Source organism: Conger conger, chromosome 6 (genome assembly GCF_963514075.1).
Source record: "Conger conger chromosome 6, fConCon1.1, whole genome shotgun sequence".
NCBI lineage: Eukaryota > Metazoa > Chordata > Actinopteri > Anguilliformes > Congridae > Conger > Conger conger.
Window position 1 is genome coordinate 13,451,996 of NC_083765.1, and position 22,072 is coordinate 13,474,067.

General features: G+C 45.9%; 1 protein-coding gene across 15 annotated transcripts in view; it reads right to left on the bottom strand.

Moving 5' to 3' along the window:
- LOC133130992 (pleckstrin homology domain-containing family A member 7-like) overlaps positions 1-22,072 on the bottom strand; it is a 113,763-nt gene that overhangs the window by 8,885 nt on the left and 82,806 nt on the right. For 3 of the 15 annotated variants that reach the window (XM_061246048.1, XM_061246047.1, XM_061246041.1), the window contains exons 10-23: positions 20,773-21,195; positions 17,290-17,824; positions 14,815-14,898; positions 12,956-13,009; positions 10,764-10,832; positions 9,172-9,252; positions 8,805-8,954; positions 7,548-7,649; positions 6,636-6,747; positions 5,774-5,949; positions 5,044-5,235; positions 4,815-4,917; positions 4,512-4,603; positions 2,937-3,146 (exon numbers count right to left, since the gene is read on the bottom strand). In XM_061246048.1, the coding sequence (XP_061102032.1) occupies positions 2,937-3,146; positions 4,512-4,603; positions 4,815-4,917; positions 5,044-5,235; positions 5,774-5,949; positions 6,636-6,747; positions 7,548-7,649; positions 8,805-8,954; positions 9,172-9,252; positions 10,764-10,832; positions 12,956-13,009; positions 14,815-14,898; positions 17,290-17,824; positions 20,773-21,195 (2,383 nt within the window). Of the gene's footprint in view, positions 1-2,936; positions 3,147-4,511; positions 4,604-4,814; positions 4,918-5,043; positions 5,236-5,773; positions 5,950-6,635; positions 6,748-7,547; positions 7,650-8,804; positions 8,955-9,171; positions 9,253-10,763; positions 10,833-11,230; positions 11,273-12,008; positions 12,090-12,955; positions 13,010-14,065; positions 14,189-14,814; positions 14,899-17,289; positions 17,825-20,772; positions 21,196-22,072 lie in introns of those variants that run through there. The other 12 variants (XM_061246035.1, XM_061246034.1, XM_061246046.1 and 9 more) reach the window with 9 other exon arrangements.

A 22,072-nucleotide genomic window follows, 5' to 3' on the forward strand; every position in this document is an offset into this window, starting at 1 on the left:
ATGAAAATAAAAAAAGTTGTCCTACATTTAACAGAAATATAAGAAAAAATAACTTTTTATCAATGTAATCATAACATTAACAATCATGTGAAGGTACATATGCACAGAATAACTACAAACATTTTTCAACATTTTGAATCCATCCATCCATCACCTTAACCCGCTTCTCCTGAACAGGGTCGCAGGGGGGCTGGAGCCTATCCCAGCATACATTGGGTGAAAGGCAGGAATACACTCTGGACGGGTCGCCAGTCCATCACAGGGCACACACACCATTCACTCACACACTCATTCCCACGGGCAATTTAGACTCTCCAATCAACCTAACCTGCATGTCTTTGGACTGTGGGAGGAAACCCACGCAGACACAAATGAATCCTAATAAGCCATTTAGGTTTTTGCATTAGTCGTACACCCTGCCAATTCTACCTTATTTTACACCAGTGACCATACACTTCTACTTTCATTCACAAACACCCAGAGGAGCGCCTCTGAGCATGTGCTGAAACAGCATCAGTGTTCTGGCAATGAATCCACCAGTCCAACCCTTATGAGCAGAATTCCAGCCCCTCTTTCTCCTTATAAACAATACAGGCTTTTGCATGAAAGTATGGCAGGCACAAACTCATATATCCACCATGAAATATAGTTGAACTTAAAAACAGAAGTGAACACACAGGCCTGATATGTGACAAGCTGCCCTCCCCTGAGACAGAGTCTGTGTCCTGTAGTCAATCTAACAGCAATGCAATTTCACCCTTTCCTCTAAGTAGTATATTTTTTCTTTTTTATATTTTATGTTTTCCTTGGTCTATTTTATGACTGAGCATATAAATATTTCTGATTTATGTTGAGTTCAGGGGTTGTTGAAATGAATAGGATGTGTAAGGAAGAATAAAACATGCGTAGAAGTACAGGAGCATTTTATCCAGACTGAACTGAGACAACGTGTGTAAATGCCCAAGCTCTCAAAGCCAAGCGCGCACGTTTAATGAACACTGTGTACCAGGCATCATTGTGCTTACTGAAGAAAACCAAGTATCACAGAAACCCCTCAAATGCATGTTCAAAACATCAATAAACACACAGGCCACTTTTATTCACAACTATATCATTTTATTTGTTAATTTATTTGCTGAGAGCAAACCACTACATTTCATAAAAAAAAATGAAAAGTATGAGTAGTACAATTGGGTATTCCATTGGAAGGATATAGCCATTACAGTTAGCTAACGGCTACAAGTTAGCCTACATGCATGGAGCTGATTGTTATGAAGGAGTGACACAGGCATAGGCTGCTATTGAATAACACGAGCAGCTGGTGACACTACGGCCAGTGCAGTTTCACCTCTCTACTCACGTGCCTTCTCCAGCAAGTGCTCAGAAGAAGGAGGCCACAGTGCCCGGATATGGCTCCCGGTTTGCAAACACTAACAAGCTGAAATGATTTCCTGACATGAAGGTACAACAGGGCTTATATAGCCTAGTTTTTACAATATGAAGAACAAAAAAAATCTGAATTAAAACAGCCAAAATGCTTAGTGCTCCACAGCATAAACGCGTGGGAGTGAGCTGTCACCGTGTCAGTTAGCCAACACACTCACAAGTCAATTCAAAGTGCAACTTTATGTTAAAAGCAAGATGTTGCCATGAAAATGAAGCTCTGGTTATTTGAATCAAAAATGGTTACATTTTATATGTAAAGTGCAAATCTCCCCCTCCCCGCGGCACCCTTACGCCAGTAGCACAATTCAGCCTGGACACACAGTGATCTGGTTAGAGGTTATCATCAATCTCATCACTACGCGTACGACAGGATCCGCATTAGAAAGCCAATGAAAACAAGCTACAATTAACAAATGCGTGGATGATTTATGAACTAATGAATGAATGTCGAAATGCAACGGAGCCTGAGAGCTTGAGCAGTGTTGTGGTTTGGTGTTTTTTGGGGGAGGGCAACAAGTGTCACTCTCCTAACGCTGCTTTGATGTCACAGCAACAGGCGGAGCACTGCCGTGACATCACACAGACGCACATTCCCCATTGGCTATGGAGCAGGAAGAGTGTGAGACACAGCAAGATGAATGATGGAAAATCACCCCCCAGCTACACCAATCACCTGAGCCCGGTTAGGATGACACAGCAGAGCAGGGCTGGGGGGGACACCACACAGCTCACATTCACTCACATTAGAGCAAAGCAGAAGCCATCGAGGAGAAAAGGAGTTTCATCTTGTTGGAGATGCACTCAGCCTGTGAAACAAGCTTCCTGTATTATACTTAAAAAATGTTTAACAGCCTCCAGTATCTGGGAAGGCAGAGTATGTTCACATGCAGTATGAATGACCTTTGGGCCTGCCGAGTGACCTCTGAATCTCCCGCATTATAAATCTGCCTGATTCAGGCTTTAATATAACTGCTTTGATCACGGTTTGCACTATATCTGAAATTTAGAGAAAGATTAGCAGTTTTTTTTTTTTTCTTACAGCTAGGCTTATTAAAGCCAAATTACTTTCTTATTCTTCACTTAGCAGTGCACTCAGAAGCCCCGCAACAAGAGGAGAAATCTCCCCATCTCTCCGTGACTCACTTCACATATTTCACCGCTGACACTTCCCACAAACCCACTTACCTGCTGTACCAGCTAGCTAAGCCCTACCCTTAACACTGAAGGCACCTGACGGAGATGCTAACTGATGAATGCGTAATGGCTAAGCCCTACCCTTAACACTGAAGGCACCTGACGGAGATGCTAACTGAGGAACGCGTAATGGCTAAGCCCTACCCTTAACACTGAAGGCACCTGACGGAGATGCTAACTGATGAACACGTAATGGCTAAGCCCTAACCCTTAACACTGAAGGCACCTGACGGGGATGCTAACTGACGAAGGCATAATGTCTTTAAGCACTGGGAGTGTGGGCAGCTCTAACGTACTGAGCCCAGGTCAGCGGAGAGGGGGCGTGAGGAGGACGAGGTGCGGGAGGAAGAGCACTGCCGCTCTCCCTGGCTCAGGGTCCTCTTGCGCTGTCGCACCAGTGCCTTCTGCTGCCTCTTCATCCTCTCCAGCTGCTCGTCAGCGCTCATGCGGCCCCGAGGCACCGCCTCGCCCGAGTACAGCCGCTCCAAGGCACTCTTCGGTCTCTCCTGAGGGAGCACGAGAGAGAGAGGGAGAGGACATTACACACAGGGAGAGAGAGAGAGAGAGGGAGGACATTACACAGAGAGAGAGAGGGAGAGAGGACATTACACACAGGGAGAGAGGGAGAGAGGACATTACACAGAGAGAGGGAGAGAGGACATTACACAGAGAGAGGGAGGGAGAGAGGACATTACACACAGGGAGAGAGAGAGAGAGAGAGGACATTACACAGAGAGAGGGAGAGAGGACATTACACACAGGGAGAGGGAGAGGGGGAGAGAGGACATTACAGAGAGAGAGGAAGAGGAGAATATTACAGAGAGAGAGGACATTACACAGAGAGAGAGAGGGACGACATTACACAGAGAGAGAGAGAGAGAGAGAGAGGGAGGACATTACAGAGAGAGAGAGAGAGAGAGAGAGAGAGAGAGAGAGAGAGAGAGAGGACATTACACAGAGTAAGGGAGAGAGAGGACATTACAGAGAGAGAGGGAGTGGAGAATATTACAGAGAGAGAGGGAGAGAGAGGACATTACACAGAGAGAGAGAGGGACGACATTACACAGAGAGAGAGAGAGAGAGAGAGAGAGAGAGAGAGAGAGAGGGAGGACATTACAGAGAGAGAGAGAGAGAGAGAGAGAGGACATTACACAGAGAGAGGGAGAGAAAGGAGGACATTACAGAGAGAGAGAGGGAGAGAGGGGGGGGAGGAGGACTTTACACAGAGAGAGGGAGAGAGAAGGAGAGGACAGAGCAAGGAGGTAGGGGGAAGATAAGGAGAGAGAGAAGGATTGGTGGAGAAGAGGAAAAGAGAAGAGAGTAAAACAGCAACAGTGAACCAGAAAAAGTCAGAAAAAAAGGGATGGATTTAGACGGAAAGGCAGATAGCCAGAAGAGAGACAGAAGTGAGAGGAGGAGAAAAGAAAGGGAAGGCATTGATGCAGTATGACACACAGGGAAAGGGGAAAAGGGAAGTGAGCAAACAAGGAGAAGAAATGACACTTCTCTAGAATACAGAGTAGAAAAGGAGAAAAACTAGTGTGCTGTTGGCATGCTAACATGAAAACATTACAGCAATCTTTCAATAACATTAATGTAACATGACAGCAAACATTCAATAACATTACACAGCCATTCTAACAGGCTCTAAAAACAGGTCTTTATAGGATCAGCGCTTTGTACAGAATGCTACGTCCAGTCGTGCCAGGTCCTGTCAGCTGTGCAAACAGGCCAAGAGAAGGGCATTCTCAGTACAAGGTGAGACTTATTAAAAGCAGCACCATACGCCCCTCTGTTTAAACACTGTGCCCCTGAAGCAGGCCATCTTAGGCCACCTCACAGGCCCAGAGCTGCTCCGCCCTGAGCCTCACCTTCAGGATGGAGGCCGTGACTCCTCTTCTGAGCGTGACGTAGGACGAGATGTTTGAGGACTGATTCGGTCTCGAGGAAAAGCCAGCCAGCCCTGACAGAAAAACACAGGAGAAGGTGTGTCCCTGGCTTTCTACTGCTCGCCACACACAGTATGCCGTGCAACAAACAGCCTGGACATCGAAACAGTGCTTCATATTGTGTCGGCTGCCAGCTACTGGGCTCAAGTACGTAAACATGTTTGCTTCGTGTGTCCCTGCTGTGAAGGAGGCAGTAGGCCTGTGTACCCAGGGGCCCTGACTTACCTCTGCTGGGCAGGGTCTGGTACCCTGCCTCGGGCCCCATCGGTCTGGAGCCGACCCCCACTCCCAGCAGCTCAGGCTCGCTAAGGTACGAGCGCAGCTCCACCTGGCGCCCCACAAACAAACACAAACAGACCTCAGCTCAGCACAGCGCCGACCGGCTGAGAGAGGAGCCCTCTGGCACCGACCCACCGGTGTTAGCGGTTAGCAGTTAGCGGCTAGCGATACGCACCTTGTAGTCGCCGTTGACGCAGTGGCCGATCTCCCTGTCACGTTTCCTCTCGTCGGACTGGCGTTTGAGGCCACGGACGGACATGTGTCTGATGACAGACGTCTCCTTGGGCAGGGGGGGCACGGCGGGGGGGTGCTCCTCAGGGCTGTACACCTGCGGCAGGGGGGGGCGGGGTGGGGCGTCTTCCTCTGCCTGAGGACCGGGCAGGCAGACACCGGACTGCGTCAACGCTCAAAAACATTTTTCTCAATGACAATATGACAGCGTTTATGGCTCAGGTATTTGCCAGGTAACAGAATTAACGGTAGAGGATTTTAGCCCAAAGTAGTCTCATCTCAGTGAGACTTACTGATTAAATAAAGACCAGACTCCATGCTATCCTTTATATTTTCATATTTGAAAAATGTAGGAGCACACTAATGCATCCAAATTAGTAGATGTGCCCCTAAACACGCATCAATTTTAAATTTTCAAATAGAAGCATTTTGGAGCCCTGAAAGGTTGACATGTAAGAATAACTGCATTCATAAAATGGTTTTTCAGTTATGATGAGACAAGAAAAAGCCTGCAGTGACATTTTAGGGGTTGTGTTTAAGAGGTTCTCATCTGCATATATCACAATGTCAAGTCACTGTGTCTGGTCCTAATGTAAGGGCTGAAATGAGAGGGCAATTTGCTTCCCTTTAAAATAAAGAAATGAAGATAGGCTTTGGTCCCTGGAGTCACTCACCCACTTTGGCACAGATTTGTGGAGCAGCAGGCCCTGGGGGTCCAGGGCCAGGTGCTGCAAAGGCTTGCTGTCATTGGCTGGCTGTGCATGTCTGAGGGCGGGGCCGGTCTCCCCTGCAGGCGCACTGACACACTGAGAAGGCACTGAGGACGAGGCTGAAGGCACGAGTTTCCTCTCTGAAGAGACGCACACATGCACACGCACGCGCACGCACACATGCACGCACACAAACACAAACACACATACACACATACACACACGCATACACACACGCACAAACACACATACACACACACACACACACATACACATGCATACACGCACACACACACACACAGACACATACACAAACACAAACACACATACACACACGCATACACACACGCACAAACACACATACACACACATACACACACATCTTCAGTGTAACTGCAGAACAGCACAGGGGTAGCCTGTTGGTTAAGGTACATGACTGGGACCCGCATGGTTGGCTGTTCAATAAGCGACAATAACATTTGCACAGCTATTGGGCCCTTGAGTAAGGCCCTTAGCAGGTTTGTCCCCTGCTTAATCTAATCAACTGTATGTCACTTTGGATCAAAGCATCACCTAAATAATATGTAATGTAATGTAATTTTACCCTCCACTGTATTCCAGTCTTCTGTACACTCCTGCACTCGAACGTCCAATACAAATGTCTCATTGGGACAAATAAAGTACGAATCTAAATAAATATTCCACAGAAAGTGCAAGTCAAGCTTGATTAGGGTACGGTGCCGATTAGGTCTGCCATATGTTCCGACTAAATATGACTGAGAAAAGCCTGTCTTCCCATAGCAGAGGCAGTAGGCAGTGAGCTCACCTGGGTTCTTCATAGAGTCTATGGTGACTCTGTAGTTGGCTTTGCTGGAGCTGAGGCCAGCCAGCACGTCCTCCACCCTCCAGAGCTCCCTCCTCATCTGCTCTTTCTCCAGCTGCGTACGACACACACAGCCCCGGGAGCAGGTGAGCTCACCTCTGACACATACACACGGCTCGCAGACACAGGAGCTACACCTGCGCAATCTCAGCCTTTTAGGCATCATGGGAAAAGATCATGGTTTAAGGGTAAGATAAACCAAGCCCAGCACAGAGGACTCCCAACTTTCACCTGACCCATTTTAAACCTCATGGCAGCTGCAGTCATTGTGCTGGAGGAGTGGGCAGAACTCCAGTCTTACGTCCCCAGGGCAGAACTACAGTCTTACGTCCCCAGGGCAGAACTCCAGTCTTACGTCCCCAGGGCAGAACTACAGTCTTACGTCCCCAGGGCAGAACTACAGTCTTTTATGTCCCCAGAGAAGAGCTACAGTCTTTTATGTCCCCAGAGAGGAGCTGCAGTCTTATGTCCCCAGAGAGGAGCTACAGTCTTATGACCCCAGAGAAGAGCTACAGTCTTATGTCCCCAGAGAAGAGCTACAGTCTTATGACCCCAGAGAAGAGCTACAGTCTTATGACCCCAGAGAAGAGCTACAGTCTTTTGTCCCCAGAGAAGAGCTACAGTCTTATGTCCCCAGGGAAGAGCTACAGTCACTTATGCCCAGTCTTAAGAAATGGAAAAACCGCTGTGGTCAGGATTCAGGGGGCATACAGATACTGTGTCTTAGCAGGATGAGCCACCCAGCAGCATCCAAGTGACCCTGTTTATCACTGCAGATCAGAAGACCAACCAGATGAACACATTCTCAGTGATTCCTGGTTTGGTTCTGGCCATTCTATCCAGCAGGGCACTGACCTGGGAGAGGATGGTTCTATTCATCTGGTCTTGCAGGGCCCCCCTCAGCTGGTCCAGGTCCATCTCCAGCCGGCCGTATTCATTCCACGCGTTCTCCATCTCCTGCATTGTACACAGTCCAGCAGCCAGTCAGACACAGGACAAAACATTCAGTCAGCCACAATATAAAGTAGTCAGCCTCTATTAAAAACACTGTCAGTCAGACAAAATATAAAGTAGTCATTCTCTGTAAAAAAAGAAAAAAAAAGCCAGTCAGTCACATTACAAAGAGTCCAGTCAGTCTGTAAAAAAAATGGTCAGTCACAGTAAATACACTACAGTCAGCTACAAAGAAGGAACAGCTTAACAGCCAGTTGGGCACAGGCACAAGGAAGAAATTAAGTGAGCTTCAGAAAACACATGGGCATAGACACCGTGCAAACATATCACGTATGAATAATGGACAAAAACTCAATCCCATATTTTATAACCAATTTCCTACACTTGTGAATGTTTGGGGCTGATAGTCTTTTAAATGTAGTTATGGAAACAGAATGTTTTAAGTCCTGGTATATATTGCTAAAAGTTGTTGTAAACTGTGTAAACCCTTCTGATTTTGATATTAAAATGCACTTGTAGCATAAAAATTAATCGAGCGATAATCATTACAGCTAGTTTCATTCTGTTTTTGTTGGTGGGATCTCAGAGGGATTGGCGAAGCTCCAAGCCCTGGGCGTAAGCAGAAAGTAGAAAGCAGCTGCAGTCAGGCTCTCCGTTATGAAAGCCCCAGAGAGAAGCACACGGAGAGGGCATCTATGGGAGTACTCCGAGGTGAGGCCAGTCTTTTCAAATGTTTTTTTTAATATTCACAAAAATAAACTTTTACTTATTTAAAAATGAGTTTGTTTTACTTCGCAACCCCAGTACTGCAGTGCACAAATGTTGGTACTTACAGGCCTGTCATTGCCGCTGAAAAAAAAATCAGTATTTTTCGAGTGCCTGTATTTCTTATTTTATGTACAATCTATTAAAATGTTTTCTTTAATTTTTATTCAGAATTCAAAACAGAATCTCCAGTCGTATCCCTGCAACAGCCTCCATTCTCACTCTGCAGTCCAGCTCTCTACAGATGCCTACAGACACGGGCCATTCTGAACCCAAGACGGACGTGCAGAGAATGGCACACTATTCAATGGAGGAAGAGAAGGTATAATAACCGGGAAGAATATTCAAACCCCGTATTAAATAAATATGTGAAAGCCATCAGCGGTGTCTCACCGTGGAGACCTGGGAGATCTCTGCGCGGATGTGCACCACGTCTTCCTGCAGCAGCCTCTGCTGGTAGGCGATCTTCTCGGCGTGGGCCGGCTGGTCCCGGTACTGCTCCATCTGCTGGTGGGACACGTCCAGCACGGACTCCAGCTTGTCCTGGCAGAGTAATGAGAGGCACAGTGTCGTATGGACACATCACTCGGACAGAGACATGTTCCAGTGAGCCTGCTCAGTGTTTCCAGTGCTCTACACTCATGTATGAACACAGTAACCACACCCAAATGCACGTCACCTCATACAGAGGGCCAGGTCAGTACTGCGTGTGAACATGGAGGGCGGTGTCTGTAGTGTGTCTGTAGCATCTGTACGGCACCTTATCCTCCTTCAGTGTGCGAATCCTGGTCTCCAGCTCCTGAAGGTTCTTGTCTTGTTCACACAACCGGCTCAACTTCACCTAGGGGACAAACACAAGTCCACAAATAACTATTATAATACATTGTCTTTATAATCTATTAAGATTATACAGCTATATTACATTCACTTCGCAGATGATCTTATCCAGAGCGATTCACAAAATGAACTACCTTGGTTTCACATTCAGCCAGATTATGAAAGTTGCAGTACTACAGAAATAAAGTAAAGTAAAAATAAGTGCTTAGAATCAACTGTCCTGTTAACATAGTCCACTACCATTAAAAGCATTATCAACTAACCTGGCAACTTGTCGAATATTAAACACTGTTTAAGTGGAGTGCTAAGATTTGCAAAGGGCCTATAACACAGATCTGATGAGATCTAAGCAACATAAAGAAGTGGTGAGAGGGTCTTCAGTATGCTTCTCTGCTGCCATGACTGTTGTGAAAAGCTCGCAGTTTTTACATTTCTTATGAATTCACTTGAAAGCAATTCCAAAAATACTACCATTATATGTGTGAGATTCTCTCCATCAGCTGGGAATAATGTATCGCAGATATGAAAACTAACCCAGTTTTCCTCTCCAGAATCCCCTTAGCTTTGTCTGGGAGATAACTAATCCAGGGGCCTAGAAATGCAAGGCCACACATCTGATATTATACTCTTTCAGTGGGTATTTATGGCCACGTGATTTATTGAAAGTGACAAAAATTATTTCAATCCAAGAAAGTGGGTTAGAAGTGTTTAATAAAACAAAAATGAGCTGAATAAAAATAAAAGAAGCCCACTTGAGCGTCTGCCTGCCTAGATTTCAGCCTCTCGCTCAGCTAGTGTTCTCAAAGCTACTCTATTTACGATTCCAGTCAATTAATAATTAACATGTTTTTATTTCACTGCAGTATATTGTTGTTTTAATTACATTAAATATTCATCGTTCAGACAATTTCACCCACATTCTTATAAATTGTTAAACTGGAACAATGTCGATGATGAGAAAGCCAAGATTTCCAAATTATTTACCTCCGATAGCACAAAAAAGAAAAACAAAACAAAGCAAAAAAAAAAGAAAAAAGAAAAATGGGATTACAAATATCAAACTGAAAAATTTAAGAGCTCAAACGATGAAATCCCACTGCATGCATTTTTCCCTTTAAACTGAAAGCTGGAAGTAAAGGCGCTCATTGATACTCTCTTGATTGCAAAATCTGAGTGGATGTTAGATACACTGTTTCCCCCACAGCGTAACTGTGTGTTTGTTTGTTTGTTCCAATGTACCATCATTACTACATAACAAAGAGTCCCAGATCCTCAACAGCCTTTTGTGAACACAGCAACAAACAAAGAAAAAAACTTGATAAAACAAGTATTATTTCGCAGAGGTATTAACCAGACTGCCTGAGAGAGCACTACTGAATTTAGACTAGAACAGAACTTTTAAAGGCTGAAAATTTCACAGTGAAAATAGAAAGGATGCAGAAGAGACACAGGGTTAGAAGTAGAGCTGCGCCCCAAAGCAGCCATCTTAGAGTACACTGACGTATTCATACTTACATCGACATCACTCTCGGCTATTTTGACTGGTTTTATCGATCTGCCTTTTAACGTTTCACGTCCGGTGACCTGTGAATGCCAGAATACAAATGCAAAAGGCTGAATTATTTTATTAATTTCCGTATAAACTTCCAGAACACTAATCAAATCCCTGCAGATAACTTCGATATCAACAAGTCATCTCCCTTTCCAACTCAAGAAGTTATGATCATGTCATGGAATGTTTGTGATGTGTATGCTTGCAAATGTTTATATACATTTCTAGGGCAAGTGCGTATAGATACACACACTCAGTGAGCACTTCATTAGGTTCAACATGTTGACCTTTCTGAGATGCTTTTCTGCTCACCACAATTGCACAGAGTGGTTATCTGAGTTATCTGATATATATATAACTCTATTTTTGTTGAGTAATTGCCATTTTGTGTCTGGTTTATGTTTAATGAAGAAAGTTAAAATATATTCACAAAAAAAAGATGATCATGTGTCAGCAGTAAGCTTGCTGGTATCTATAAAAAAACAAAACATACAAATTATACAACAATGCAACAGTTCTATGCTAAGAAACTAAGCAATTTTTTTTGGAATGGAATACTTTCACATAGGAGACAACACACAGTACAGATGTACATGACCCACAGAACCACTCTCCTGACAGTGACAGCATGAAATCTGAAGAAATAATGACACACAGAATCTCCTTAAAATATTCCCAGATTAACAATTCCATAACCATCAGAAATGACAGTATATGGCACAGTTCAGTTGGGGCATATAGCTGGGGTATTAGCAATGGCCTATATTAGCAATGCACCGGATTAGTAAAGCCCTGGATTAGTAATGCCCTGTAGTAATGACCGTGTTTAGTAAGATATTAAAACTGGAACATCTTTTCCTGGGATATATTAAGGAGAGGAACTCAAAAGTACATATAACCAGCATTATTCAATTCACACAACCAGTAAAACAATAAGAAAAGCCCTTCAGTTAACTCTACGCCTTACACATGCGTTTATACAGCACACCTCCACAAACAGAGAAGAGCTAAACCCTGCCACACCACGCCATCCACACCGCAGTGATGGGTATGGTATCTCTGAGCCCAGGCACAGGTATGTCACATGGTCAAACGGGCCTCCCATGGTTCAGGCGGGAGGGGGGGGGGGGTGCAGGGGGGGGCGGGTTGAGCCAGGATCTCGCATGAAAGCAATGGAATGGTCAGACTTTGTATGCACAAATCCTTACGTTCACAATGGTCTGATAACCTTGAGTCGGGTTTTGTAACACACTGCGTACCACGGTGATCAAAGGTTCAACACTTTTGATCTGTTTCAAACGGAAAAGAAAATTCTGGTTATGCCCTGCAAGTGTCAACTATGGCCCAAAAGCACCCGAAATACAAACGGCTCCGATTCATTAAATTTCTCCACCGAAGCAGTTTACAGAAGCACTGCTAAGTGCTATTAGAACATCTAATAACACCTGCAAACCCAAAGGAGAGGAAGACTTTTATTTTTGCTTTGGAGCTGTTGTTGGCAGACGGCACCACCAGAGGGCACTCTCGGCAGCCCTTCCATACGGGAGAAAAAGTTTAAGGCAAGTGTCAAGAGAAACACAACATTAAAGCACCCAGCTCCTCACTTCATCTCCCAAGTGCTTGGCCAGTACGATGCTACATGCACAGTATTACACACACTGTGATGTGTTCAAAGCCATGCAAACCATGCTGGTGCCACCATTCATTAACTCACAAATAAACCGCCCAAAATGACTTGACGTGTTTGATCACTCTGTAACCCGTCAATGCACAGTAACACAAACATCTCCTGTAATGTCGGATTGGCGACTCGAGAGAGGAAAAACGGTTTAGCACCTCACACAGTACCGAACTGTGGTTTCAAACGTCCCGCATAGCCTACTTGATCCAAATCGGCTAATACATATTAGTAATACGCATGTCCCAAAGGCTCCCCAAAAGTCAGAGTGCTAAGCAAAGTTTTTTAGAAGCACAGAGTGAGCATGTCAATAAGGAAGAGAGGACGTGGGGTGTGTGAAGAGGTCACATCTGCAGGTGGCGGTATAGAGGGATGTGGCCTACAGAGAGCAGCTCAGAGGACAGAAAGAGGAGGAGGAGGAGGAGGAGGAGGAGGAGAAGAAGAAGGGGAGAGCAGCTCAGCTAAATCAGGTCCCACCTTCAGGTCTAGATACTCCAGGTTCTTCTTCAGCTGGATGTAAGTGTCATCGGCCTTCGGGTGGGGGAAGGGGGAGTGGACGGGGAGAGACAGATCACATGACTCCAAGCTGCACAGAAGACCATTATTACTGCCGGCCGTGTAAAGGGGTCCACTGCAGCAGTGGAGATCTGAACATGGCCTGAACTCATAACCAGCACAGGATTTAGTGCCCCATAGTTATACAGCTGTGCTAACTATGGTCGCGTAATCATCAGTTACTGATTAAGTTATTGTTAGGGTAAGAAAAAATCAGTGCTGAATCAAAGTCATTGGTAAGGTTATCAGTACAACTGTGTTATTTAGGCCATCAGTAGGCTGAAGTGGCTGAGATCCAATCTATAGTCATGTCATATACCACCACAGCATTTCCCCTTAAATGCCATCAAGTTGGCTCTGCGCCCCATTAACTCCAAAAAAACACCCTTGCATTGTCATCATTCTGATGAACCCCCATATTCCCCTCTTTGAGAGACATCTCTTTCATGGAGATTAAGAAACACACGGAGAAAAGATCCTTCTGGAACCCCAGTTTGGGAACCCCGGCTCTATAATACCATGCTGTTGAGGAAGAAGACTCAAGAAATGAAGAACCATACTTAGTATTATCACAACCATCCAGTGGCATCTGTGCCCCTATAACATGTAATGAGATGAGAAACAAATTTAACAACTACTTTCCATGCACGTCTAGAACTGCCGGGACACAAGGTATCAAATATCAGTCATTTTGTGCCATATCCGGCCAATAATTATCAGAGATGCAGTGCATTACGGCCTTTAAAGGCTAAAGCTTTGACATGAGCTCCTCAGTGCAGTTCAGAGCAAAACTTCAGCAGAAAGAGGCATAACAGGGCAGAGAAGCAGGGCAGCGCAGTCACGGCAGGGCACGCGCAGGTCAGAGTCCCGGAAGCTGCAGCCTAAAGCACCTCGCACCTCGGACCAGGCGGCAGCAACGACAGTAGAGCGCGACGCATGCTAACGACACGGCCAGAGCAGAACACGGCGGCGTCTGACAGGGCGTGGGAGGGCCCACCATGCACAGGCACAGGGGCAGCTGGGCCCCCTCACCTGGAGACGGGGCAGAGAGGGGCCATTGAGCTGCTGCAGGTGGGCTAGCGCACCGTCGCGCGCGCTGGCCATCTTAGCCTGGTGCCTCCTGAGCTGAATCAGGAGCAGGGTGAGCTCCTCCGGCTGTAGGGGGCCCCCCCCCCGGGACCCCACACAGGGGCAGAGAGAGGAGCGTTTATTCACATCCCCTGAGCTCCACCAGAGCGGCGACAGAGAGCAAGAGGGCAGGACGAGTCAGCTCTAGTGCTTGGAAGGTGAGGCGTCCCACTGCGGGCGGGGCTACCATGCGCTGCCAATCGCAAATCAAGAGACTTTACTATCCACAGCAAAACACTGTGCTGCGATTGGTTCGAAAATCATCAAGTTGTTGTTTAAATGGGGAAGCTGAGCTCCATGTTAGGGCTCACGTGGCCTCACTCTCCAATCACTGATCTGCATCACCCAGGGTATGTGGACCAGCCCTGGGGTGGAGTCAATATGGTGCAGGCCATACTTCCAATAATCCCACCCCCATTCAACAGCAAGCCCCTGCATTTAAATAATGTCACACAATCAGGAGTCTTCACATACATTTCATAATTCACATAGCCTTGCTTGAGCTTTAAAGAAAGCACCAAAAGCACCATTTAAATGCAATGTCTTTAAATGCATAGCATGCCTTAATTTCTCAACAACACAACACAATTACACCGCTTGTGCTGAGGCTTCAGGAGGAGTCTGAAATGGAGAGGGGAGATTTGGGGCCTCACCGTTTTGCCCTGCAGGCTGGGTGCGCTCACTGTGTGGGTGATGTAGCCCATGGCCGGCATCGAGCGTCGGTCCACCTGGGCCGTCTGCGGAACATTACAGGTCACAGGTCACATGACCACATAACAGAAAAGTAATTGAAGCTGCGCCTTATAAGTACATAAGTAACCCACAAAATGCAACATACAACAGGAAGGAAAGGGACGCCGCCTCTAAATAGCTAAATATCGACAAGTCCTTCCTTGTTGCGTGTCACGAAACCATAATCCACACTCTCCAAGTGTGGTTTTACGCCCCTGCATCTACACCGAGACCCCCAGCACGACGGCCTGACAGCTGAATCAGCCCGGGGCTGGATGATTTCAGCCGGCCTTTGTATTAATATGCTCACTGAACAGGCCTGTATAAGAAAGACATCCATATGATCGGCAGCATTAGGGAATATGGAAAATGTCACCCGGGTCTTTCTTTCGTGCTTTTTCTTCTTAATGGAATTTCGAAAAATCAATTTGAAATGTTATTATGATAAAAAACCATTCCATTTCTTCCATTCATGACTGTGAAATAAAGGCATGAATTCACATAAAAATATGACCCGTCATTCCACCTCGATGGAGTAATCTACCCCGAGATGGAGCTGCTGGTTTGTCATACGCCTTTATGATAAAGTCCTACAGCCCTAACGCCCCTGCCCAAGAGAAGCTATTACTGCTGTCAGCACCATCTATTTCCCTTCATCCCTGCCAGTTACAGCGTATCACAGGTAAAATAACGTCTCCTGACCCAGTTAAAACCAAGACAGCAGGACAAGATAATCCTGCATGCACCCTGCCCTCCATCTTTCCCACACACTGCACTTACATTTGTACAATTCAGAACTGAACAGGCCTACAGCGCAGTTTATCATTATATATAGGTCTACGTGTAGCGGCAGCTCTAAATTAGCGCTGCAGGGACAATAAACCCCAAGGTAAGGGAGAAAACGGGCTTGATTTACTGACGGGGCTAGTGGCTAAATACAGTGCAGTCTATATGTAGGAACAGGTCATTACTGTGCCAGCGTTTTATCATCCAGGTAACAGTCCCCAATAATGCACATCTCCACATGGCCTCAATGACACAGGCACAGGAAACCTTGGCATGAAAGCCAAAGCCAAAGCCAAAGCCAAGGCCAGACAGAGCACTTCAGATTATTCACTTCTACACTTATTATCTGACTGAATGGTAGCGGCTGCCTGTGGTTGCAGTAGCCAGTAGGCTCTGCAGATTAAACACTTTTTGCTTGATACACAGAATTCTGAAGGCACGATGATCACAGCTGTAAAAAGGACACAAACAACAAGAGATTTAATTAGTTACACATAAATTATCCCCCAAACTGCTCTCTTAAAATAACATTTGTTTGCTACCAGCAAGAGGGAAGGCAGTGCATGCCTACCCAGCGATATTCCCACGCCTCTGTATTTTTGCTGCATAATAGGTTTTTTATTTAAATTTGAGATCAGAAGAAATGTATGGTGCTGATATTTGAAAAACAGGCTTCTTGTAGGGTGGTGAGTAGCCCAGGGCAGGCGCTAGCCGGCCATAATCACATTAAACACGCTAATGATGGTCCATAGAGGCCCACAGACCACTTTAAAAAACAACACCCGACAAAACAGGAAGCTAGAAGAAAAAACATTACCTTGAAAAGATACAGGGTACGCCAAACAAAAGTTGCTCCACAGACCGTTTGATAACTACCCATAAAGCACCACCCTGTTGTTATGTCTATCGCACAAGGCAGCCGTTCACATAAACATCCTTTCCTTCACCTTCTCTCATAATCAGAGGCTGCAAAAGCAGCAATGTTTCCTTCATACGAGGTCTGTGACCCTGAGGTGGGCTTCAGAGCTGTGATAGGGTGGCTGTGGCCTTTTTTTGCAGAACTGGACCAATCACGTGTGGGGAGAAGGGCAGGTAGTGAGGCCTACACTGCAGATGGGCCTCTGTGTGCAGGGCTGGTATCATCACTGTGCAGGCCTGGACAGCCAGAGAGACAAGCTCCTTCACCAGGTGGGGGCTACACTAGTCGGGGGTGGCTTATAAATCATGAAATGTGGAATTATGTACTGCCAATGCATTATTATTATTGTTACGACAGCTTATAAAAAAAAAAGGAAAAAAAGAAGAAGCTGTCTTGAGTGTCTGTGCAGTGTTACCTTTGGCTAGGATTATACCTTTGCTAGTTTTATTTGGCTAGGTAGGCTGTTTATTCATATATTTACATGGTGCGGTATTTATAAAAACAATAAAAAAATAAAGAATTAATTCCGATGACCAAATAGGTCCTTATCTTTGTTGTACTGTTAGCAGTTGAAATTGTACTTCCCTCCAGGGTCTTTCAGCGCACTTATCCCCGGTTGTGGGTACGCACTTTGCACTTTGCTGCACGTCGCTGTGGATAAGAGCGCATTAATGCCATTGCAGTAATGTACCTTGGAGCCGTGGGACCTGACGCGCAGGGGGGAGATGGACGCGGGGACGTCGGCCGGGGGCATCTCGTCCAGGGGCCGCACGGTCACCCTCTCGGCCGGCGTGTGGGGCCTCCGGGGGGACAGCGGCTTGGCCGGGGGGCCGGGCGGGGGGATGTCGGAGGGCGAGGGCGGCACGGAGACGCAGCGGGGCGTGTCGAGCGGCGCGCGGAAGGCGGCGGGGTCCTGGTAGTCCGGGGCGGGCGTGTACACGGGCGCGGTGGGGCTGCCGTGCCGGTACTGCTGCCGCTGCTGCCACTCGTACAGCTGCCACACCGTGCCCTCGCGCCAGGCCGAGCGCTCCCCGGTGCTCATGCGGAAGTGGCTCAGCCGGTCCGCCGCGTACTTGTAGTCGCTGGGCAGGTTGCGGGGCGCCTGCGGGGAGCTCCCGCCGGACGACAGCCGCGTGGTCTTCGGCAGCGACTGGTAGGCCTCCACCGCGCCGCCCCGGTGCATCGGCGGGGTCCGGCGGGGGAGCGTGTGCTCGGAGGACGGCATGCTGAAATGAAGAGGCGGGGGGGGGGGGGGGGGTATTAAAGGCAAACTCACTTTCACTAGACTATGTGTATGGACCAACAATGGTGTGCGAGTGTGTATGAAGCCAGGCCCGGAATGAGTCCGGAGCCCACTAGGCTGAGCGAGTATTTGACGGGTCCCTGAAAGGTACTACATTTCTATTTTGGGTCCCGATATTAAAAGGTTTGAGAACCAGGGCTCAATAGCATTCTCCCAAGCCTCATCCCAGAATGCTACAGGGTCTGCTGACTTTGCCCAGCTAACGATTCAGCTCACAATTTGGACCCAAGAAACCAGGTGAGGTGAGTTAGCTGAGTTGGCGATTGATTATGCACAGAGTCAGAATGCAATTCAGCAGACCTGGCCAGGAAACAAAACGGTTCCCTTCTCTCAGCCCTACGTCCTTATTTCAGTATGTCAGGTTTATGTTTCCTTAATATTTTCTGTGAAGTAATTTGGGCTAATGGTAAATGATAAATGATGGGTATAAAAGCTTCTGTATAAGTACTTTATTGTTTTTTTTTTTTAGTTATATATATTAATATATTCATCAATATTCATTATTATTAGTGAACAAAGTGCCCTTTGGTAATAGGAGGGAATGCAGCGCATTCACAAGGAGAGAGCATCAGTTGCCCCTGTTTCTGTCCTTATTCACACTCCTTTCATGAATATCCATACCAAACAGTTCAGAATAATTACAATATTTAATGTTAAGAGCACTGAGCTGACAGGTCAGTCTAATCTAGAGGCAGGATCTTAATCCCAGGCTTGCAGTGTCTGCTATATTTTGATACATTGCATTAAAGTGCATAACTTAAGTCACTGACTGGCTCAATAATTCACACTTTGGTTTCCCTGTCCTAAACTGGCACGCAGAAACTGCAGATACTGCAGCCCTCCAGGGCAGGAGTTTGACTACTGCAGCCCTCTGTGTTCTAGAGAAGCTGTGCTACCGGCTTTCACAAGCTGACTGTGCTAAGACAGGGAGGATGTTCACAGTAGTATGTTGTAGTGGTTAAGGTGTTTACAGCAGTATGTTGTAATGGTTAAGATGTTTACAGCAGTATGTTGTAATGGTTAAGGTGTTTACAGCAGTATGTTGTAATGGTTGAGGTGTTTACAGCAGTATGTTATGGTGGTTAAGGTGTTTACAGCAGTATGTTGTAGTGGTTGAGGTGTTTACAGTAGTATGTTATAGTGGTTAAGGTGTTTACAGTAGTATGTTGTAATGGTTAAGGTGTTTACAGTAGTATGTTGTAATGGTTAAGATGTTTACAGCAGTATGTTGTTGTGGTTAAGATGTTTACAGCAGTATGTTGTAGTGGTTAAGGTGTTTACAGCAGTATGTTGTAGTGGTTAAGGTGTTTACAGTCGTATGTTGTAATGGTTAAGGTGTTTACAGCAGTATGTTGTAGTGGTTAAGGTGTTTACAGTAGTATGTTGTAATGGTTAAGGTGTTTACAGCAGTATGTTGTAATGGTTAAGATGTTTACAGCAGTATGTTGTAATGGTTAAGATGTTTACAGTAGTATGTTGTAATGGTTAAGATGTTTACAGTAGTATGTTGTAGTGGTTAAGGTGTTTACAGTAGTATGTTATGGTGGTTAAGGTGTTTACAGCAGTATGTTGTAATGGTTAAGGTGTTTACAGCAGTATGTTGTAATGGTTAAGGTGTTTACAGCAGTATGTTGTAATGGTTAAGATGTTTACAGCAGTATGTTATGGTGGTTAAGGTGTTTACAGCAGTATGTTGTAGTGGTTGAGGTGTTTACAGTAGTATGTTGTAGTGGTTAAGGTGTTTACAGTAGTATGTTATAGTGGTTAAGGTGTTTACAGTAGTATGTTGTAATGGTTAAGGTGTTTACAGTAGTATGTTGTAATGGTTAAGATGTTTACAGCAGTATGTTGTTGTGGTTAAGGTGTTTACAGCAGTATGTTGTAGTGGTTAAGGTGTTTACAGTAGTATGTTTAGTATGTTGTAGTGGTTAAGGTGTTTACAGTAGTATGTTCTAGTGGTTAAGGTGTTTACAGTAGTATGTTTAGTATGTTGTAGTGTTTAAGGTGTTTACAGTAGTATGTTGTAGTGGTTGAGGTGTTTACAGTAGTATGTTGTAGTGGTTAAGGTGTTTACAGTAGTATGTTTAGTATGTTGTAGTGGTTAAGGTGTTTACAGTAGTATGTTGTAGTGGTTAAGGTGTTTACAGTAGTATGTTTAGTATGTTGTAGTGGTTAAGGTGTTTACAGTAGTATGCTGTATTGGTTAAGGTGTTTACAGCAGTATGTTGTAGTGGTTAAGGTGTTTACAGTAGTATGTTGTAGTGGTTAAGGTGTTTACAGTAGTATGTTGTAGTGGTTGAGGTGTTCACAGCAGTATGTTGTAGTGGTTAAGGTGTTTACAGTAGTATGTTTAGTATGTTGTAAAGGTTGAGGTGTTTACAGTAGTATGTTGTAGTGGTTAAGGTGTTCACAGCAGTATGTGGTAGTGGTTAAGGTGAAAAAAAACAATTAATTCAGTAAATGCACAAGTACGGCTCTACGGAGTTAAACTTATACTTATGAAATTCTTTATGTGCATGTGTGCACTGGTTTGTGCTGCATTGTACTGTCAAGTTAATGTATTACATATTATAAGCACTAGAGGGAGCCGTTTGCAAACATATTTCTCCACGCATTTCATCTAGAAAAGTAACGGTTTGAAATAATACCGTGTCTGAATGCATCAGTGTGCGTCCGTGTCTGTGCATGTATGCATGTCCATGTGTATGTGTGTGTGCGAGTTCATATATATCTATGTGTGTGTGCATGGGCCTCAGTGGGTGTGTGTGTGCGTGTGTCTCAGTGTACATGTGTGTGTGCATGCATGTGTGTGTGCGTGCGTGCGTGTGTTCACAGGATGCATGTGGTCATGAGGACCTGAAAGAGACTGACCTCTTGGGCTCACTCTTCTGTGCTCTGACCCAGTGCTGGACCTGGGCGAGAGTGGTCTTCCTCTGCACCTGTCTCTCTGTGTCCAAGCGCGGGACCAGCCCCCTCTTATAGACCATGTTCCCGTTCTGCTCCGCCGGCACGCCGTTCCCGTGCGCGGGCCCCATGGAGCCCGGCCGCGGGGGGCCTGAGGGGCCGTCGGCCTCGCCGATGACCGCGGGCGGAGTCTTGGACTTGCGGTCGCCGCGACGCTCCTGCTCGCCCGGCGGAGCTTGGTCCTGCTCCTGCGCCTCCACCCCGGGTGCCTGCCTGACCGCCTGCTCCACCCGCTGCAGGGCGGGGCTCTTCCTGTGGCTGTTGATGTGATTGGTCTGCTGGACCGCCTGTCGCTCCAACTTCTCCAGCTTTTCCAACTTTTCAGACTCTCTGTGACGGAGCGACAGAGCAACGTTCAGACTCAGAGGGCAAACTCAACCAAAACGTCTCTAATCTCCAGGCCTAAGACACTACTGCAATCTTTCAGAGCTCTGCACTCGGTGGAAGAGGTACAGTACTGAATTACTTCTGCAAGTGTCTGCAAAAAGACAATTATGACTTGCACTGCACAAAAAAAAACAATGCATCACTTATGCAAGTACAATAATTAATCTGCCAAAACCCAAACACACGGAAACAAATAATAACGTGATGAAATATGCATTGGAGAAATATGAGGCACTCTCTCTCCCTGAGCTCACAATAGAGATTAATTACACAGCATCGTCACCAACGGCCATTAACACACCCAGTAACAACATGTCTCTGCATGTGACTTTCCACTGAAGTACTGTACACTAAAATGGAGAACCCAGCCAAGCTAACAGGAACAGAGTGTCACTTTGTTTGCACATACAGTGCCGCTTCCAGAGGGAGGCTGTATGTTAGCACAGTGTTTTCCACAGGGGACAACGGTCTTCTCAAGAACCTCAACATGACAGCCATTTCCCTTCAACAAATAGCCCAGGGTGGGCCAATTCCTCTGAGATTGTCTGTAATATCTTTGCTGGTGCAATTGGTAATTTATCCCTTGTCCCCAGTATTATTCATGAGTTTAAAAGCTTTAAATTAATAACTAAGCAAATAATTTTACTGTTATTCAAAACCGGCATTACAACATTCGCTATAAATCACATTCCGTCAGACTCTCCGGGTCCAGCTGACAGTCGATAGTACGTGTAAATTTTTCTTCATTAATAAATTAGACTCCGTATGTCAGGGAGATTCGTGGATGCATTGTAAAGCCGGTGTGCTCGTCAGGTCACGC